Genomic DNA, 20773 nt, shown 5'->3' on the forward strand with positions numbered 1-20773 from the left:
TACTGTAACTCATGTTTCAGTTCAAAATCTTCTGTTCTCTTTCTCTTGTTCTTTTGTTTTCCTTTTCGATTGGTAAAGCTAACTTTTGCATTGAACACACTGCATAAGATTGTTATGCTTTGGCCATATCAATGTAATCTCTAATTGAGTTGCATTCCATAACACCCACCTGCTTTATAGTCTAAGCTGATGCTAGAGCTTTATGTTCTGATGTGACCCTAGCATAAAAAAGAATCTTATGCATACTGCTGTATTATTCTTGATAATCCACGGGCATTCTGTATAGTCCTATCTGCTATCTTATTTTGTATGCAAGCTTTCCAACAAGGATTTAAAAATTCTAAAGAAATTTTAGAAGCCTCTTTGATTGAAAGGAATATTTCTTGCTTTTAAATATATTAGGATGCTAGATTCTATATAGGGAAACATTAGATATTTTGGGTGTTAAAATGAGGTATTAATGGACTTAACTTTATGCATGAAAAAGTACGAAAGGAAATTGAAGGCCTATGTCTTCTTGTGATTTTGTCTGAGCTTAGAAAATTGGGGATGGACAAGAAAGATATTAATATTTAACCTACAGTCTATTGGATTTTATCTTGTTATAGTTACATGGATAGACACTCCAAAAGTTTAAAAAACTGTTCTTGAATAATTTAGTTTTGATACCAGACATTCTCCCACACCTTTGTAAGATTTTCCTTTTTGGTCTTCTTATTTGCACTTGTTGCAACAAAAACGTCTTTCTTTTTGTTGTCTTGAATTAGTCTTGCTTTATTCTTGCATTGCTTTACCAAAATCAAAGGCTGTTGGTTTGTGGATTTACTTGCCTATTCTCTCTATAAATGCATATAGATTTATATTTGTCATCCTGTGCCTTGATGCATCACCTTGTTTGTGCATCTTTTACAAAATTTTAACACAAGTAGATTGTTAAACTAGTTGATCTAGCCTTTATTATGGTGTTGAATGGTGACTGCTGTGCATATGATATTCAAGATCGTTATTTGCTCACTGTGTGCTTAGGGTTTTGCTCATGGAATCTTGCTGCTCCTGCATGTTCTTTACTATCCTCTCACTTTGATTTGTTCACTCCGAGGAGATAAGTTACAAGAAGTGTAACTAGCCACACAGAAGTACAATTCAAAAGGATGTATTAACTTGGTCTTATGATAGTTTTGGCAGTGTGCTATTAATTAATTTGAACTGTGTATTTATTGATACTAATTTCTTTATTTGCTTCAGCTTTTGGTGGCTCTGAAAGTGCGCTATCCTCAGCGAATCACTATTCTTAGAGGAAATCATGAAAGTCGACAGGTATTCTGTCACCTCATTGCCTTTTACCTGTTAAAGTATAGCTTGAATGAGGAATTCATTGATCATGATCCTTGTATATTGTCAGTGTTACTGTTTGGCATAAAGTATCTGTCTAATGACATGATCTAAGAGCGGAAGTAAAATCTTGTAGATAAACTTGATTCATGGAGGATGAGCCTTGGTAGTAACAGTAAAGTTGCTCTTTTGTGACTAGAAGGTCACAGGTTTGAGTTGTGTAAACAATCTGTTTGCAAAGCATGGTAACCATACAAAAATGACCCTCCCTTGACCTTTGCAAAGCCGGGAGGCATGGGATACCCTTTTTCTAATTTGATCTGTGATGTTTGACTTTTCCACTTCCATGTGTGGTTCTCCAATTTCCAGTGAAGTTCCTGTGGTGCAATTTACTGATTTCTCTCTGCATCATTCCTGAAGTGTAGCATATTTTATAGGCATAATTTGGGTAGGATAATGAGGAGCCTTTAAGTACTGGTGATGGAAAGACCTGCATTTGTTAAACTCAAACGGTTTCAACCATTATTGTCTGCTGATGTATCACAGAGGCAAAGAGGATGAAATAATATTTTGTGATTTGAAAACTGCATTTACACTTGTCTATACAAGAATCTTTGTGTGTGAGTTTCAATGTTAGTTTGTGTGTTTAGTCAATTTTGAATTACACCGTTATCATTTTATGCTTTGGATATGATGGTGTAATTTATAAATAAATTTTTAGTAGAGAGACTAATTCATATACTGGAGAAATTAAGAGAAATGATAGGAAATCCTTGAGGAGCCCACTTATTTGTCACACGTATAAAAACTAGAAACTAGCTGTGGCAATATTTGCATTAGATTATGATGATATTTGTACGAAAATTGATGGAGCAACCGAAGGCTATTAAATTGGGTTAATAGCTAGATGGATGTGTGTGCAAGGATTGCTTCACCAGAGGAATTTATTGAAATGAATGTGAGTTGGCTGTGGTTTGATACTAGATTTTATTTTATTTATTTTTAAGTGTTGTGTGATACCAAATTTTGTAATGGATTGGTCAATTTTAATTGTGGATAGTGGTATGGATATGGGAAAGAGAAAGGAGCATCTGGTGATTGAATGGACTGACAACTTTGTTTGCATCCGAGGGACTTTTCTTCTCCAATTTGCCTTTTCTGGAAGCATCTGTACAAAGCCTGAACATTTGGCTCTACAGTACTAAGATTATCTTTCTTTTCGGGATTCAACTCCTTAAGAGGGAATTCATCGCATTTTCACTATTCTTTCACAATTCCCAGTCAGCAAGTTGCTTTCACCCTTTTAGCCTTTCTTAAAATGCTAGTCTTCCATATCTAGCTAAATCTTGTGCTAGATACTGTTGACTGAATAGATGTTAATCATTTTTGTGTGCAGATTACTCAAGTTTATGGGTTTTATGATGAATGCTTACGAAAGTGAGTCCCTTTGATCCTTTTCTCAATTAAGGTGCCAGCTAACTTAAAATATATTGATTGCTTAATCTTGCCAGCTCTTTTTCTGAGTTTGATGTGCATAGTAATTGCTAATAATATATATTAAAACAATGCACTTGATGCCCCCATTCTCTGGTAAACCCCGAGGTTACTTGGCTCAAATTAGCCCCTGAACTTTTTGAATGGTTTAATTAAGGGGTGAATTTGAGCCAAATAAAAGTTCAGGGGCTAAACTGACCAAAATTGAAAGGTGTAGGGGCCAATTTGGCCATTTATTCTACCTATTTTTATTTAAGTTGGTCATGATATCTACCATAGCCAGAATGAATACATCAATTTTTCAAGTTTTAACTTGCTATTCTGTTTTTTTTTACTTTTAGTGTTTAACAATATATGCACATTCCTCTGCTGAGTCTGCTGCTCTACCTTGGCATGTGACACCCCATCTCACAAGGAACCAGCATTTTGACACATCCAATAATCATCAATATGTAATATTGAAACAACGAATTGACCATGGTTGCCTGCAAGTATATTTCTTGGTAACCAGCTAAAGGCAGACTCTCCAACGAAATGTAGATTGCCTTGAAAGCGAAGCCAAAGAAGAGCTGGGCCATGGATAGTCATGGCTTTATATAGTATTTGAGTCAAAAGTGTATTGCTTATCTGAAACAAAGATTAGAACAAAGAATTACCATGTACAATTTGAAGCCAACATTTTATAGATTTGCCCATCATTTCATCTAGACTGGGTTTCCTAATCATTGATGACTATACACTTATTTTGGGAATCCTGATCTTGAAAGTCTGACCCTTTATTCTGTTTTACTTCTCGGATTTATTCCCTTTTTCTTCTTTCCAAGATTCTTTCTCATGGTATGCAATCATGTTATGTCTTTTTTACTTGCATGTTTCTTTTGCTATGTAATTAAATCTTGAAATACTATTTCTATTTTAACATCACCTCATCATATACCTTAAAAGTGGTTTCTACTGCATTGCCAACATGATTTTATAATTATTGTGTTGTGTGAGCAGTGAATCTTGCCATTAAGTAGATAGGAATTTTGGTTTTTGTAGTAATGGAAATCTTTGAAGTGCAAGAGGAATGAATTACTAAAACTAGCTTGTATATTTATATCATAAAATATATAAATATTAGAAATCATCATAAACCTTAATCCACACATGGGGCTAGCTACATGCAGGGGTGTCTGTGGGTCGAGTTAGTTTGGATTTGATATTAAACCTGGACTTGAACCAATTTTGATTGGATGTGTAAAACTAGACCCAGACAATCACAAAGTAGAATCAAACCAGCCCAACCCAATAAAATTCAGGTTGGTATTGGTTGGGTCTCTGTTCCAAAATACATAGAGCAATCCCAAATTTTGAAAACATAAATTTTGAAAAAAAAAAAAAATTCAGTGTAAATATTTCTGTTACTAATAGATAAATAAACCTGCAGGAATATTTACAAATGGGATGCGAGTCAAATGTTACATGTAATTGAAAGTGAGACCTCAGATTTTATAAATGAATATGCTTCAGTTAATTTGAATTAGAATTCTTTCTTGTTTCTTTGTTACATGAAATTGAAACCATCAAATTTTATAAATTTAATCAGAGTAATTGTAATGGGAGTCAAATGTTAATTCTATACTTAATTTCACCCAACTTAGTGTTTTTATTGGTTTTCTTATGTACATTGGTTTGGGTTGGGTCTATATACCCGAACATATAAACCCAGAACCAAATTGATTTCAATCAGATCCATACAATTGAACCCAGAACCGAATGGAACTACAAAAAAATCAAACCAAACCAAACGCATTGGTTTGGTTCGGTTCCTGATTCTGCCCTGAACCCATGCACACCCCTGGCTACATGGATCCCAGCTCCAGTCATCACTATCTGTAAAATCTCTAGGATAAACCTAATACTTTTTTCATTAATAACTATGAATACAACCAGCTCTCTTATAGAGAGAAAATACAACAAGAAAGGAAAGATACAAGAGAGGAAAGATAATCAACAATAGAAAAGAAATGAAAGATATATATAAGATCCTAATTCTAGTTTGGGAATTAATCCTAACCAAATCTCCATTGCCTTAATCTTGGGTATCCTCATAATCCAACACTCCCCCTCAAGCTAGAGAGTGTATGTCAATCATTCCCAGCTTGCATACTAAGTCTTCGAATCTCTTAGTTGCCAGCCCTTTAGTTAACACATCCGCCACTTGGTCTTTAGATGAAACATAGGGTATTTTGATCAAGTCTGCATCCAACTTCTCTTTAATGAAGTGTCGGTCTATTTCAACATGTTTTGTCTTGTCATGTTGAACTGGATTATGAGCTATGCTGATGGCTGATTGGTTGTCACATAACACCTTGATTGGGCCTTGAACCTTGATCTTCAAATCTTCTAGGATGATTCTTAGCCACAACACCTCACATAGGCCAAGAGTCATTGCTCTAAATTCAACCTCCGCACTTGATCTTGACACGACACTTTGCTTCTTGCTCCTCCATGACACAAGGTTTCCACCGAGAAATACACAATATCCACTAGTTGATCTTCTGTCAATAAGAGATCATGCATAGTCTGCATCTGTAAACCCCTTAATATCCAACTCTTCTCCTGATTTAAACAAGATCCCCTTACCTGGGGTAGCCTTCAAATAGTTTAAGATCTTCCTCACTGTCTGCATATGTTCTTTTGTCGGATTGTGCATGAATTGGCTCACAAGACTAACACCAAAGGCAATATCAGGTCTAGTGTGAGACAAGTATATCAGACGTCCTACCAGCCTTTGATATCTACCCTTATCTACTGGTTGACTATTAGGATCAACTCCCAACTTGTTGTTAGGCTCTACCGGCACATTAGATCCTCTTCCTCCTGATACTCCTGTCTCAGCTAACAAGTCTAGTACATACTTCCTTTGGGAGAGAAAGATTCCAGCCTTCGAATAAGCAACTTCAATCCCTAAGAAATACTTGAGGGAACCAAGGTCTTTAATCTCGAATTCCTTGACTAACTTGTCCTTGAGACTCTTATGTTCCTCTGCATCATTCCCTGTGACTATTATGTCGTCTACATACACCAATAGAGCGGTAACCTTCTCGTTGTCTGAATGCTTGAAGAAGAGTGTATGATCACCCCGGCTTTGGTTATATCCCATATCTGTCATGGCCCTGGAAAACCTACCAAACCATGCTCTTGGGGACTGTTTGAGCCCATAGAGTGCCTTCTTTAGTTTGCACACTTGCCCTGCCTCCCCTTCCTGAAATCTAGGAGGCACTTCCATAAAAACTTCTTCGTCCAAATCTCCATGTAGAAATGCATTTTTTACATCCAACTGCTGTAGGCTCCATCCAAAATAAGCTGCTAATGATAAAAGAATTCTCACAGTTGCCATTTTTGCCACAGGGGCAAATGTCTCAAGATAGTCTATGCCATATGATTGAGTGTAGCCCTTGGCTACCAATCTAGCTTTGTATCTCTCTAGGGTCCCATCAGCATTATATTTGATATTGAAAATCCACCTGCAGCCAACTGGAGTGACACCTTGTGGTTGAGGCACTAAGTCCCATGTATGATTCTTCTTCAAAGCTTTCATTTCCTCCAACATGGCTTGCCTCCAATTCAGATCTTTTAGAGCCTCCTCAACTGACTTGGGGATTTCAATGGAGTCTAAGGATACTAAGAAGGCCTTGTGATTCTGAGAAAGACGATGATAGGACAAGAAGTTGGTTAATGGGTGTTGAGTGCAACTTCTTTTCCCTTTTCGAATGGCTATAGGTAGGTCTAGGTCATCAGGTTGCACTAAGGGTGAAGATTGAATGGAATTCATACCTTGACTAGGAGATGATGATAGTGCATGCTGGGGCTGCCTGCGTTTGAATACATAAGAAGATCCCTTATACCTAACAAAGGGTGACAGCTCTTGAGTATCCGAGTGCCCCTGCTCCTTCTCAGTCATACCTTGATTGAGGGATGATTCATGACTGCTATTTGAAGATTGAGGAGAGATAATAGGATGGCTAGGGGGTTGAGAAGATGTAAGAATAGGTTGAACAAAAGGAAAGAAGATATCATTATCACATAAAGGGCTGTCACCAGAAGGGTGGTCACCTTGAACCAAAGTCTCCCCCTGGGGACCAGCCTGGGATGAGCCAAAAAAAGGTGTAGATTCCACAAACGTGACATCCTTGGAGACATAAAATTTTCGAGTGAGAGGATGGTAACACTTGTACCCCTTTTGAGTGGGTGAGTATCCAAGGAAAACACATTTGATTGCTCGAGGATCAAGTTTATCACGGTGTTGTTTGGGAATGTGAACAAAGGATACACAACCAAACACCCGAAGAGGAAGAGGGGAATGTAAGAACTGATCGAGAAAGAAGGAGATAGACAATGTAAAGGACTTTGATTTTGTAGCAACTTGGTAGGGACTCGATTAATGAGATAGGCCGCTGTAAGGATTGCTTCCCCCCAGAAGAATTTAGGAACATTGTGATGATGAAGAAGAGATCGAGCCACATTAAGGATGTGTCTCATCTTCCTTTCTGCTACCCCATTTTGTTGGGGTGTATCAACACAAGAAGATTCATGGATTATTCCTTCTTGTTGGAAGTATTGATGCAAGTGATGATTAAAATAATCCCTTGCATTATCAGTTCTTAATCTTTTGATAGGCGAACCAAACTGAGTTGTAATCATTTTACAAAAAGTGGGAAGAACTGAACTAATAGTGGCCTTATCTTTTAATAGAAAAACCCAAGTCATACGGTTACAATCATCAATGAAGTAGATGAACCAACGAGCCCCAGAACAATTAGGAATTTTAGATAGTCCCTACACATCTGAGTGAATCAAAGTAAATGGTGTAGATGAGATTTTATTGCTAGGAGGATAGGACACACGATGGTGCTTAGACATAACACAAAACATCACGATGAAAAAGACTAGGATTTAAAGATGCAAACAATGTAGGCAGTGTTCAAAAACGCGCTAGGCGCTAGTCGGGCGCCAGGCTGGGGCCTAGCGCCTAGGGCGCCTAGGCGGCGACTAGGAAAAATGATTTTTTTTTTTTTTTTTTCTAAAAACCTTTTGATGTAATTTGATATTATTTTCAGGTAAATCAAAGTTGAAATCAAACTCATCTAATGAAATGAAATCAATAGCTGCTGCTTGAAGCAGCAAGCTTGCGTATTGCTTGCTTGCTTGCTGCTCGTTGAAGCAGCAAGCAAGCAATACGCAAGCGAGCCATGAGCAGTTTTGCGTTGCTGCTTGCTGCTGAGTTGCTGCAGAAAGGCAAGCTTGCGTTGGCGGAGGAAGATGGATGGTTGGATACATACCGCAGCAAGACGCGAACGGCGACGAGAGAGAACGACCAACAGGCAACAGGTGAGGTCAGCAGCAACGAGAGAGCAAGACCAAGAGAAGAGATCAATGGCGGTGGCAAACAACCAAGAGGAGATCGAAGGCGAGAGAGAGAGAGAGGAGCCGCGATGAACACAACCAGAGAGAGAAAGGGAAAGGGGATCGGGAAATAGAGAAAGGGAGGGGGAAAAAAGGTCGGCCCAAGACGCGCACGACCTAGGTGGCCCAGGTCGTGAGCGACCCAGGCGGTTAGGCGCCGCCTGGTCCACCTAGGCGGCGCCGCGGCCCGATTAGTCGACCATGGCGCATAGGGCTATCGAGTAGTCCTAAATCGCTACAGTCGGTTGCTGCTCAGCGCCTAGGCGGCCGTCTAGGCCGAATTTTCGAACACTGAATGTAGGAAACATAGATTTTAATAGAGTAAAAGGAGGATGACCCAATCGATAGTGTTGCAGCCATACATCCTTATAATTAGAGGTTGACCGAGATGAGTAGGCAGCAATTGGAAGCTGTTTCTTTGTAGGATAAGAGTCTTCCCTCATCAGGTAGTACAGCCCATTGCATTCTCTAGCAGCACCAATCATCTTCCCTGTTGTCATGGCCTGAAATTCACACAAATGAGGGGAAAAAATAGCCCGACAAGTCAAATCTTTGGTTAGTTGGTGAATAGAGATAAGATTGGCTGATAAACTAGGTACATGAAGAACTTGTTTGAGGGAAAAATGAGGATTTAGAGTGACTGTACCCTGGCCTAAAATTGGAACAGATGTTCCATTGGCTATTGTGATTTGTTTAGAGGTGGAAAGAGAGTGGTAGACATCAAAAACATGGGAATGGGGTGTCATGTGATCAGAGGCCCAGTATCTAGGATCCATACATCCTGTTTATCAGTCTTAAAGGCTGGAAAAAATGCTGAATGAAGGCAGTTACCTGAGGAGTCTTTGTGTGCAAGAGAGCATGCACCATCTTGTAGGGTCTTGAGGAACAGCTTCAGCTTTGAGATTTCTTCAGTGTTTAAAAAATCTGCACCTGGAGCAGGCTCACTTTGGTTAGTTAATCCCTCTTCTTCTTGACCCTTGCTGCATGCATATGCCTGATTCTTGGCTGCCAGATTTTTAAAACTGCCCAAACGATTTAATACCACTTCCTTTCCATGGAGCTTGAAACAAGTCTCTCCAGTATGTCTCGGTTTATTGCAGAAGGTGCACCATAGTGCCTCTTTATTTGCAGCTCGAGACTGAAATTCTCCCCTGCCTCCTTTCATCCTTGATCCGCCTCCTCAGTTGGACACCATGGCTGATTTTTCTGAACCAATTTCAGTCACTACAGCAGCCCTTCGATTGGAGATCATGGCTGAGCTTTCTAATCCAGCTTCATGAAGCATTGCTGTTCTTCGATTCTCCTCACTTCTAACCATAGCAAAAACCTCATGGAGTGCTGGAAGCTTTTCTCTCCCTAAGATTTGCACCCGGATCTGATCAAACTCTGAATTGAGGCCTGCTAGGAACTCAACCACTCTATCTCTTTCAAATATTTGACTAAGAGTTGCAGCATCAGCACTGCATACCATTTTAATATTCTGATAATGGTCTAACTCTAGCAATAAGCCATGCATCTTATTATAGTATTCAGTAACACTCATGCCCCCTTGTTTAGTGCTACTAATTTTAGTTTTAACCTCAAATATAACTGATGCATCATGAATTTTGGAGTATGTTTGCCATATGGTTTCCCAAATCTCTCTAGCCGAACCCAAAAACATGTAGTTTTTACTTACCTCAGGTTGCATGGCATTCCAAAGCCATGACATGATTTGAGTATCTTCTACCTCCCATGCTGAAAGTGCTGGATCTGTTGGTTTTGGAGGAGCCGAAGTCAAATGGCTAATTTTTCCTTTACCCTTGAGGAATGTTTGTACCAGTTGGGCCCATTGTAAATAATTCCTACCATCTAATCGGTAGGATTGGTGGATTCCAAGCAGCTCTCCAATCCCTGATCCAGTTTCGGCTTCCATTACTTGAGCCATTGGAGTTGATTCTCTAGTTTCCAGATCTGGAGTCACGTCCGATTGTTCCGACATGGCTAATCCAATTGGTGAGGAAGAGGGTGGATGCGATGAAGGTATGTTGAACACCAGGGATGAGTGAGAAAAATGTCGGAGGCCTGATCTGGAGAAGCTGGAAGCGAGAGGGTGGTTCACGCACTGGCACGTGGGGTCGAAGACGAACTGGGCGGTGGCGCGTGACTGCGAGTGGAGGATCTGACGGCGGTGGGTCTCCGGTGGTCGGCCGATCTGATAGTGGCGACCTCACTGGCAGTGATGGTGCTGGTGGCCAGACAGTGCACTGAAGGCACTCTAACAGGTTACGATCGATGGTGAAGAGGAACCCAATGAAGGGGTGGCGGCTGGTGCAATGAAGGCACTAGGGTTTCAGTGTATTAGCCTATTAGGCTCTGATACCATGTAAAATCTTTAGGATAAACCTAATACTTTTTTCATTAATAACTATGATTACAACCAGCTCTCTTATAGAGAGAAAATACAAGAAGAAAGGAAATAACAAGAAAGGAAAGATAATCAACAATAGAAAAGAAAGGAAAGATATATATAAGATCCTAATTCTAGCTTGGGAATTAATCCTAACCAAATCTCCATTGCCTTAATCTTGGGTATCCTCATAATCCAACACTATCTATAGCCATATCTCTTATGAGGCCATTTTATTGTTATGTTCAAGGGCTTCCACCAAGTTCTTTTGGTCTTTTTCGATCTCTTACTACAAATTTCTTTCATTCCATTTTCTCTCCTCACTAGTGCATCAATTGGTGTTTCTTGCACATGTTTAAATGATCTTAATCACATCTTGTGCACTGCATCAATCTTATACAGTTGCATATCCACCTTAGCATATCTTAATTACGTTCATACTTTTGCATATGCTAGTACTCAGTAGCCCAAGATTCTGTACCATATATGATGAGGGTTGTCTTACAACTACCAATAGAAGTTTTCACTTCTTTAAAGAGATTTACAATTGCATAGCATCCTACTTTTATGCTGTTAGTAACATCCTTAGTAATCTTCCATTATTTTCGAACAATTATCTAAACTGATCTTTTTAAAAGTTGATCTTCAGGTTTCATCATTACATCTTTCACACTCCTATTTCTATTGAACTTACATTTCATATATTCAGTTTTTGACTTGCTCAATAGCATACATCACAACTCGCCATTTTCTTTTTTTGTGTGTTCTTTGTCAGTTCATCCATCTACTTGATGATTTATGTTTTTAATTACCTGTATATGCACAATCTAGATTCATTTCTTCTATAGGACTCAGCACAGTACATATTTGGGGAACCTATCATAAGCTTTTTCCTTAAGCCTATGAACATGATTTACAAATTCTTTTATTTATCTCTAGACCTTTTTATTGATGCCTCAATAAGTAGATAGCTTTTATTGTTGATCTGCTATGCATGAAATTAAATTGATTTTTAGAGATTAGTTTCTCTTCTTAACCTCTATTTAGTCACCCTCTTCCACAGTTTTATATTACGACTCTTTTGTTGATTTGTCTATAATTTCCACATTTGTGTATAATTTCTACAACTTAAAATGTCTATTTTATTGCTGTAAATGGGCATTAGATTGCTCCTTGCCCACTCATCAAGCATCCTCTTAAATTCAAGGATCACGTTAAGTAATTTCATCAACGGTATCTATGCTTTTATCAATATATAGCAGGTCCAACTATTTTACCATTTTTCATCTTTTTCATAGATTGCTTTGTCCTGTTTGAACAAATATGTCCACAGAATTTGTAATTTCTATCATGTTTGGAATTATCATGATGTCCTGAACTAGTGTTTATCTTGCCACATTCATTGAATAGTTTTAGGGAAAACAAACCCCTTTCCAGCTTCCTCAATTTCTCCCTTATTCATCAACATATTTTTGGTTTTCATCTTTGATGCACTTAACTTGGCTCAAATCCCAAGTTTTTCTTTGTCTTGCTTTAGCTGACTTGTATGTCCCTCTTTTTTCCAATTTTTGTGTCAAATGTTGGACCTTGTTCCACTAATTGCTTGCTTTTCTTCCTTTATGTACATATTTTTTAGGTTGAGACATGTATGCCAAGTTTTCTACAAAGTCTTCTGGTTTTTATTTATTTATTTATTCTGTACCGCCTCACTCTATCACTATGATTTTTTGGGTTGGAGAATTTCTCGTTGAATCAAACAATTTTTCCCCATGTGTCAGATGGTCATAACGGTCTTTTTCTAACATTGGATTAGCCTCAAGCTTCAATAGTTCAGTCTATTTTGCAGGCTTTTCCCCCTTTAAAATAACTTTTTTGCATTTTTAAATTTCACCGTTTGATTCTTTGACTTCATTTTCTGCAATCTTTCCTCTTCCATTTTCTTAGATCAACATTAAGCCTGTGTCAAATGTTTCTCTTGGTACAAATTTACAACCTTTGCAACATAAACCAACTTTTTGTCTCACAAGAAAGTAATCTATTTGAATAGTTGATAAATCTTTTTTATATACCATGACAAAATTTAAAATGTTCATCCCGCTTTTTGAATGCCATGACCGAGTTTCAAATAGTTTTTTCTTCATTATATGTTTTCCAAAGCCACATCTTCCATGCCCATCCCTATAGCCATTCGCTTTTCTGTCCATATGACCATTTAACTCACCTAATATAATCTTCTCTCATCTAGGTATTTCTTGCAATAAACGCTTTAAAATCCAAAATTTTGCCCATCTTTTCTCTCAATTCAACTTCTGGTGCATATGTGCTAACATATTAAAGTCTTCTTCTAGAACAATTTTAATTGTGATAATCCTATCTCCTAACCTCATCGTATTTGCTATATCATCTTTCAAAGTTTTATTTATAATAATTTCTGTTCTATTCCTCATACCATCTTTCTTGCATACCAAATTTTGTATCTTGGTTCTGCAAACATTTTAACTTTCCCAATGATGCATTTTTGTCACTTGAAGGCAAATATATTGATTTTTTTTCTTGATCATTACACCCACCCAACTCCACGGCAATATATGTAAACAAATATATCAGGTTTTACACTGCTATCGGCTATCTAAAGTAACCCTTTTCTTTTGATTGGGCTTGGAACTGACTGTGATAAGAAGGAATAATTTATACAAGTATAGAAGGAATTACTCAATCCACAAACAAAGTTATCAAACAATATATATGCACAGTAGATTGTATGATGTATACTTCATATCCTTTCTTCCATAGGTGTGCATTACACTTTGACTAATCACCCATACAAATTATCCACATTTATCTATTTGCTCAGAGTACATGGTGGTTGTGGATTGGATGGCTTTTTCTGATTGGATTAAAAGACCACAGTTTGAGATCATGTTACTTCCTGGATCTTAATCATCCATTAAATGGTCTTGTTATCTTGGAAAATGAAACTCCACGTGGTATGAAGTGTTATCTAGACATTAGACATTAGTTGAATGCATAGATAATATGTGAAATGAACGCCCAACATAAGCTTGAAGATTCTTTTTCTAGCTGATTTGAGAAGGTTTATAATACGTTTACTTGACTTGCAGATGAGCAATGCTCTTTTTCTGTTTTATAATTTGCTCAAGCATCACTTGTTTTATAATCATTTGGAGTGACTATTTTCACCGCCTGCTTGCATCACAATATATTTTTGGTTCTGTCATTTGCCTTTGTGGAATATTGCAATCTTTTTCCTGTTTTTCTTTTCATATTTTCCGACTCTAAAATTAACCAAATTCATACAGGTATGGAAATGCAAATGTCTGGAAGATATTTACAGATCTTTTTGATTATTTCCCACTTACTGCCCTGGTTAGTAGATTACTGCATTTTATATATGCATTATTTTCCTGTTATTTATGCTTATTTTGCAGGTATAGTATTGAAGCCATAACTTTTTCTTTTTTAACTTTTAAGAAAAAAAAAAAAAAATACTCTTAAGCCTGGGGAAGTACAGTAACATATTAGACCAGCCCCAATATGTATATCCACTTTTTCACAAAGAAAAAAGAGAATAGAATACACTACAGCCGTATCAATTATCTTCTTTCACTAGTATCTCATGAAACTTTTCCATATGAAAATAGTGTTGGAACTTCATCTCATCATTCTTGCACTAGAGCGTTGCATCAAAAGGCCATCCAACAATGAAATTTAGCCACATTGTTTTTTTACATGGATTTTTAACCTATAATATCTAATGAAATATTTAATATTCCTATTAAACATGTAATCTGTCAAATGTGCTATTATGATATTTTCTCTTATATCCTTATTGCTTTATAATTAATTAATATTAGTCAATTTCAATTGAAGCCAATTGATTAGAAGTATGCTCCCGTGCAAAATATGGCTGAGAAATTTTCATATTCAAAAACAAAAATTAGCAATTGTAAGTAAACTACTGACAGTTTATTACATTTCAAACATTTAATATAAACTAAATTGTATGATTCATTCTGAAACTCCTAATATGGGCTGATACAGGAAGTGATATGGAATATGCTTTATTTTATTTTATTTTTGCGGCCTCTGCAGTATGCACCACCTGGTACTGGTTTGTACAGTATGCTACAGGAAATTGTGGAATGAGCATATTGGATTCAGTTTGATATTTCTGATAATTGCTTTTTATTTGATTCTTATTTCACGCTATTTAGTATATGAAATGTTTCAGGCAGCAGGTATTATTGGATACCACACGGCCTTCTAGCTTTACATGGAAAAAAATATATTCTACTGGGCATCTTATTAATCTCAACTAAATGATTATTTGATTTTTCATCTTAAGGATTTCAGAGTTTCCTTTTGGATCTGGACTTCCCGTTTCAGACTTGTTTGGTAGATATTTATTTGATTGTGTGATTTATTTCAACTTGAATCTGGGAATATGTTGTAGGTTGAATCAGAAATATTTTGTTTGCATGGTGGATTGTCTCCATCCATTGAGACCCTTGATAATATAAGGAATTTCGATCGTGTTCAAGAAGTCCCTCATGAAGGCCCTATGTGTGATCTATTATGGTCTGATCCTGATGACCGTTGTGGTTGGGGAATTTCTCCACGTGGTGCTGGATACACTTTTGGCCAAGTACTTTTTTCAACTTCAGTTTCTCCTTCCGTGATGTAATTTTATCAATTGTGTCCCTCATTTGTTTTCATATACCTTTTTACAGGACATATCTGAGCAATTTAACCACTCAAACAACCTAAACCTGATTGCTAGAGCTCACCAGCTTGTCATGGAGGGATATAACTGGGCACATGTAATTCTTTTACACGATTAAGTTTAAGTATCTTTTTATTTATGATGCTTCTTGAATGTGGGTTTTCCTTTAGTGACTTTGTGTGCCTGCAACAGGATCAAAAGGTTGTCACTATCTTCAGTGCACCTAATTATTGTTATCGATGTGGAAACATGGCATCTATTTTGGAAGTTGATGACTGCAAAGAACACACATTTATCCAGGTGGGTACTTTATCCCACCCCCATTCCTCATATGACTAGTAGGGGCCTTAAATGTTACCTGACCATTTTGCTCATTACGTCTTATGATATTTTCTGGTTTTACAACATAAAGTCAGTTGTATTTAATGCAAGTTACCCCCAGATCATCTGAATGCCACATGCTAATCTTATTTTTCTTTTTAATGCTTTGCTTTCTGAAGTTCATTATTTTCTGATAGTCTCATTGAGGATATTTTTCTGAAATTATTGTCAAGCCCTTAATCTAGGGGGGTCACCTCCCAAAATTGGACATTAAGTACTTTACTTTTTTAAGTGTAATTATTAAAACTAGACTGGTTCAGCTGGTTGGATGGCGAACCAGTCACCGTACAGATCCAGTTCAGGAAAAAGAATGGGCAAGCAAAACCAGTCAGAAACCCATCGGTTTTTTGTGTATTGGTAAAACCAAACAAATTGGTCTGTTTTAATTTTTATCCAACAGTACTAAATAGACCCTGATTTTTAGAGGGGCCAATTAGTCCTTGGGAAGAATAAATAAATAAAAAGAACCACCGGTTCTTTAGAAATGAATTTACTATAATTAAAAATATGAATTTCTTAAAAATCAATTTATTATAGTTTATATATGAATTTTTGATCCAGTGGTTTACCAGTGTAAACCAATTTAACCAATAGCTCAACTGCAGTCCGGTCTTAAGAAGTATGCTTTGTAAGTTGTGAGTGATTCAATACATGATAAATGGCATTAGTATGTTGGGTACTAGAGTGGGAAGTAGCTCATTATTCTGTATCTCTTCTTCATGTTTGCAGTTTGAACCCGCTCCAAGGAGAGGCGAACCTGATGTTACAAGGAGAACACCTGATTATTTCTTGTAATAGAGTTGCTTGAGTAGCTGATCTCAGCATCATCTGCATGCCGGGTGAGATAAGCTCCGGTAGCAGGTCGACACGGTGATTGATTGAATTCGAGCTTTTTATACTAAACCCGCTATGCTACTACCAATTGTGGGAGGCCTAATGGTATGCAAACTGGAGCAGCGAGGGTTCCCTTATTTTGAACATGTTTGATATATATATATATATATATATATATATATAGGTTCCAGGGGGACTGGAGCATTGGGAAGAATGCAAATGCTGATGCTGATGTTGATGCTGATGCTGATGCTGTGATGTATTATTATTAGATGCAAAACTTCGGATCTCCTACGTTGTCTCTCATTTTATTAAATATTTCCGTATCACTTTTTTTTTGGTTTTGGTTTTGGTTTTGGTTTCTCCTTTTTGGGCTTCCAGAGGTATGATGTGAGAAAAGAATGGAGAGGTAAAGATGCAAATCTGATTGTAGTAGCGGGTTGGTTTCCTGTTCATGTGTTAATTTGACTGAATTGATTCAAATAGGTGGCTGCAACTTCTTCGTTCCTTGACCCTTCTCTGTTTTGTGATTGTGAGAAGCTATTAACTAAACTAATTCTGCAGAAACATCAATCATCTGTGACTTTGATTGGGTTCAGTAGTTAGGTGCCGCTTGGGCTTGCGCGCCTCTTTCTTTCGGTTTTAGGTTTCGTTTTTGTTTGGACATATAAACACTTATATTATGGTGTGTTAGTCTGATAATTTTGTTTTGCCTTTGGTTTTGAGTCTTTTGACTGCTTTCATTTCATCGTTATGCTTTTGTGCATGAATATGAACAAATTGCTTGGCAAATTTATTTATTAAAATATTTTCTTTATGACTCGTTATTAGAGTGGGGTCGGGTGGGTTTTAAATGAATTAATTTGTGGTGGTATTTTACCATTTTTTGGGTTAAAAGGTTCATTTAGATGACCTTTCAATTCTTTGAAAACTTGGAATTTGAATTTTAAAATTTTATTTTTATTTTTTGGATGTATTTTCGATAAATTAAGTTGGATTTGAATTTTAAGTATTATCAATTTGGAATTGAATTTGAATATTTTCTTAGATTGGATTTAACATGACACCTTATACGGTTTAGGATTTAAGGTTTAATAAATTTTAAATTTTAAATCACTTGTTATAATTGTGTAGTGTGAAGATGATATTTTAAAAAATAAATTTGAAAAAAAAAATATGACAAGATTAACAAGAAGGATAGTATTAATATTTAAATTTGATATTTTATATTAAAAATATGTATATGTAAAATATTAATATATAAATTTAAATAATAATTTTTGATAAAACTTGGGGAGTTCTGATTTGCGGGTATCAGGCGTCTGTCAGAGCCGTGGGATGGGACCCTACCCTTCCCTTCGAAGAAATCTCAAAAAAGGTCTATTTTCCAGTTTTCACTTTTCAAGCCTCTGCCACAGCTTCCTTTGTCAGCCTCCTTTGTCACTGTCACTGCCCTCCCAGCGCCCATTTTATTCTCTCCATTGTCTTATATGCATTTCTACTACCACTCTCAAGTCTCTCACCCCACCAAGCGCGTCCACTCCATGCTGCTCCATCACTAAAACCATTCCTCCCAAAGAAAGGACTTATAATAATAATTTATAATTTATTTAAATAAATATTAGAATTTTATTAAACTCTAATAAAATTAAACCAAAAAAAAAAAACTCACTAAATCCATTTTATAGATTAAATTTCATATTTATCAAGAGATAATTAATTTCTTCTCCATCCATTTTAACCCAAATAAAAAATCACTAATTCCATGTCAAAAATTCACAAATTATGTTAATAATTGTCACCACCCCTACACTACACATTTTTCTTTATTCATTCTCCGCAAAATAATTCTATTTTAGTTCTTTCACTAGTTATAAATTTTCTTTAGAATCATTAAGAAAATTTGTTAATTTTAGTCTTAAAAATAGTAAATAGTATGAATAAGATAAAGTTTGTATTTTTTTTTTTTACAAACATGATGAAATAAAAAAGAAGTATTAGTCAAGACTTAATATAAATTTTTGTAAGGTAATTGTAATTTACAACAGAATTGTTAGATCATCGTCGTAATGTTAATTAGGTGGAAATGAAAAAACAAAATTATTTGGGCATTAAATCAATTTTTAATATTTTTGGGAAATGATTAAATGTTATTGAATTTGTTTAATTTTTTATTAGAAATAATTTTTTTGGTGCTTATTTTTTATTTATTGAAGTGTCCTCCATCTAATGGTGAACTTCTAATATGTTTTCAACGTTAATTTATTTAAAATTTTTATTTTAAGATTTAAAAATAATAACTTCATCATTTGTAATATTTAGTTTTGTAATTTTTGCCAACTATTGTAATCTACCCTTTAGGGTAATTCCCTAGAAAAAGTTTCCAGGGAGTCTCTGAGAGGGAGATGATCGTTCTCTGGAGAAGGCATTTTCCCAAAAGACGTCTTTGGGGTTAGTTTCTCGATGGCTTGTTTCGCATCACCTAGTTGAGCAATTCTCCTAGGCAAGTCTTCAAGGAAACTCGTCTCCCACAATACATAACCCATGTCGTTTTGCACAACCCGACTTGCCCTTTCGAGTCTCTTTTCTTTAGGAGATCATTCCCCAAGGTAGTTTCTCACCAGTGTTCTTTCAAGCTTAACCATGGGATAACTGCATACGGTTGGGAGATCCACATACACAACCCATAGTTCAAGGAGTCGCGCGTCCCCTGCACGTGTGCATCACATGTCTTAGTCACCAACTAATGCCTATAAATATCCCTTGACCCCTCATGTTTGGAGACTTTAATGGGAAATTCTGATTCTAAATCTGACCTTTCTACTTTCCCAACTTTTCAGGTGATCCAAATGACTCTTCTACACATTTCTTCAAGAAAATCCTCATATTCCTGGACCACCAACTACATACATCATCCACACTATATCTGCATACTTTCTCTACCATAGTAGTACTTAACTTAAGTATTGACGGGCCCGTGCAGGGAAAATTCCCGTATGTCTTTTAACTGTTTTCTATCTTTTAAACCACCTCTCTAGAGCAACCTCTTTGGGGATATTTACTTGCTCTTTTAGACAGCGGATTGAGCATCCTTTCTGCGGTGGTAACTTTTTTTGAATAAGCCTTGCATTCCTCTCCTAGCCTTACCGATTTCTTATTGAGCTTTCCCGGAATAAACAAATTTTAATTGTTATATTCAAACAACAATAATTTAGCGTCATCTATTGAAAATGAGCAAAAAGTCAAATTCAATGGTGGATGCAAGGTGCAATCGAGACAGAAACTCATTGCAGCTAGCCCTTGGGGCCTGAAGACACTCTTCCTAGATCCAAAGACATTCCTTCGAAGAACTCTTTCGCTCTTAATCTTTGGGGCAACCTTCTTTCAATTGGATCCCATTTTTCTCCAAAGAGGTGCTTTGGGACCCCGAAGGATATCCCTAGATTCTTCCGGGTCATGTCTTCCTTTATATAGGATATCCCAAATGTTCAATAATCCTAATAACCAGTCATGTCTTCCTTTATATAGGAGAAAAGCCCATTTGTATGGACCCCTTCTTTTTTGTCAAGCTACTTGTTGTTGGCAAACTTTAACCAATCACCAATCACTTGAGTAACCCTTTTTTCATGTCAGAAACCACCTTGCAACATGGCTTACTGTGGTCTTCCATTTATCATCACCATAAAACACCGAAAACCATCAGAATAACCTCTTGTCCCTTCATTTTCTCCGAAAAATTTGGGTCACCATACTGGTTTTTTCGACAACCAAAACCTTTCATTTTCTCTTTTTTTCCTTCTTCTTCTTGCTTTATCTCATTTAGTGTTTCTAAATTTAAAGAAATCCATTGATATTGATAGCCAAGACTCGTATGTTAAGTTCCATCGATATCACTTTCATTCACCTTTGCCATTGTTCGATTTTTGCTATCTTTGACCTAATTTCTTTGGATTTTGCAAGATTTCTTCCTTATTTTAGAAGAGATGGTCATTTATGATGAAATCTAAGTGATTGAAAGTTTAGATTTGATTGAGCTAGCATTGCCAAGTAAACACTTCATTGGTTTCTTTGATTTTGTTTCATTATTTTGTCAAGTTTTTGGTCTCGATATCTTGCTCGTCTCTGGTAAAAAATTGAAGTTGAAAGTA

At 36.6% G+C, this 20773-nt stretch overlaps 1 protein-coding gene across 1 annotated transcript in view; it reads left to right on the plus strand.

Annotated features, from left to right (window-relative positions):
* Positions 1–17139, plus strand: part of LOC127814136 (serine/threonine-protein phosphatase PP2A-2 catalytic subunit) — a 32113-nt gene extending 14974 nt beyond the window's left edge. Inside the window, exons 5-11 of the mRNA XM_052355413.1 lie at positions 1246–1317; positions 2729–2769; positions 13987–14053; positions 15141–15332; positions 15418–15507; positions 15603–15710; positions 16521–17139. Of these exons, the coding sequence (XP_052211373.1) occupies positions 1246–1317; positions 2729–2769; positions 13987–14053; positions 15141–15332; positions 15418–15507; positions 15603–15710; positions 16521–16586 (636 nt within the window). The 3' untranslated portion in view covers positions 16587–17139. The remainder of the gene's footprint in view (positions 1–1245; positions 1318–2728; positions 2770–13986; positions 14054–15140; positions 15333–15417; positions 15508–15602; positions 15711–16520) is intronic.
* Positions 17140–20773: the final 3634 nt, after the last annotated feature.

Source organism: Diospyros lotus, chromosome 12 (genome assembly GCF_014633365.1).
Source record: "Diospyros lotus cultivar Yz01 chromosome 12, ASM1463336v1, whole genome shotgun sequence".
NCBI classification, from domain to species: Eukaryota; Viridiplantae; Streptophyta; class Magnoliopsida; order Ericales; family Ebenaceae; genus Diospyros; species Diospyros lotus.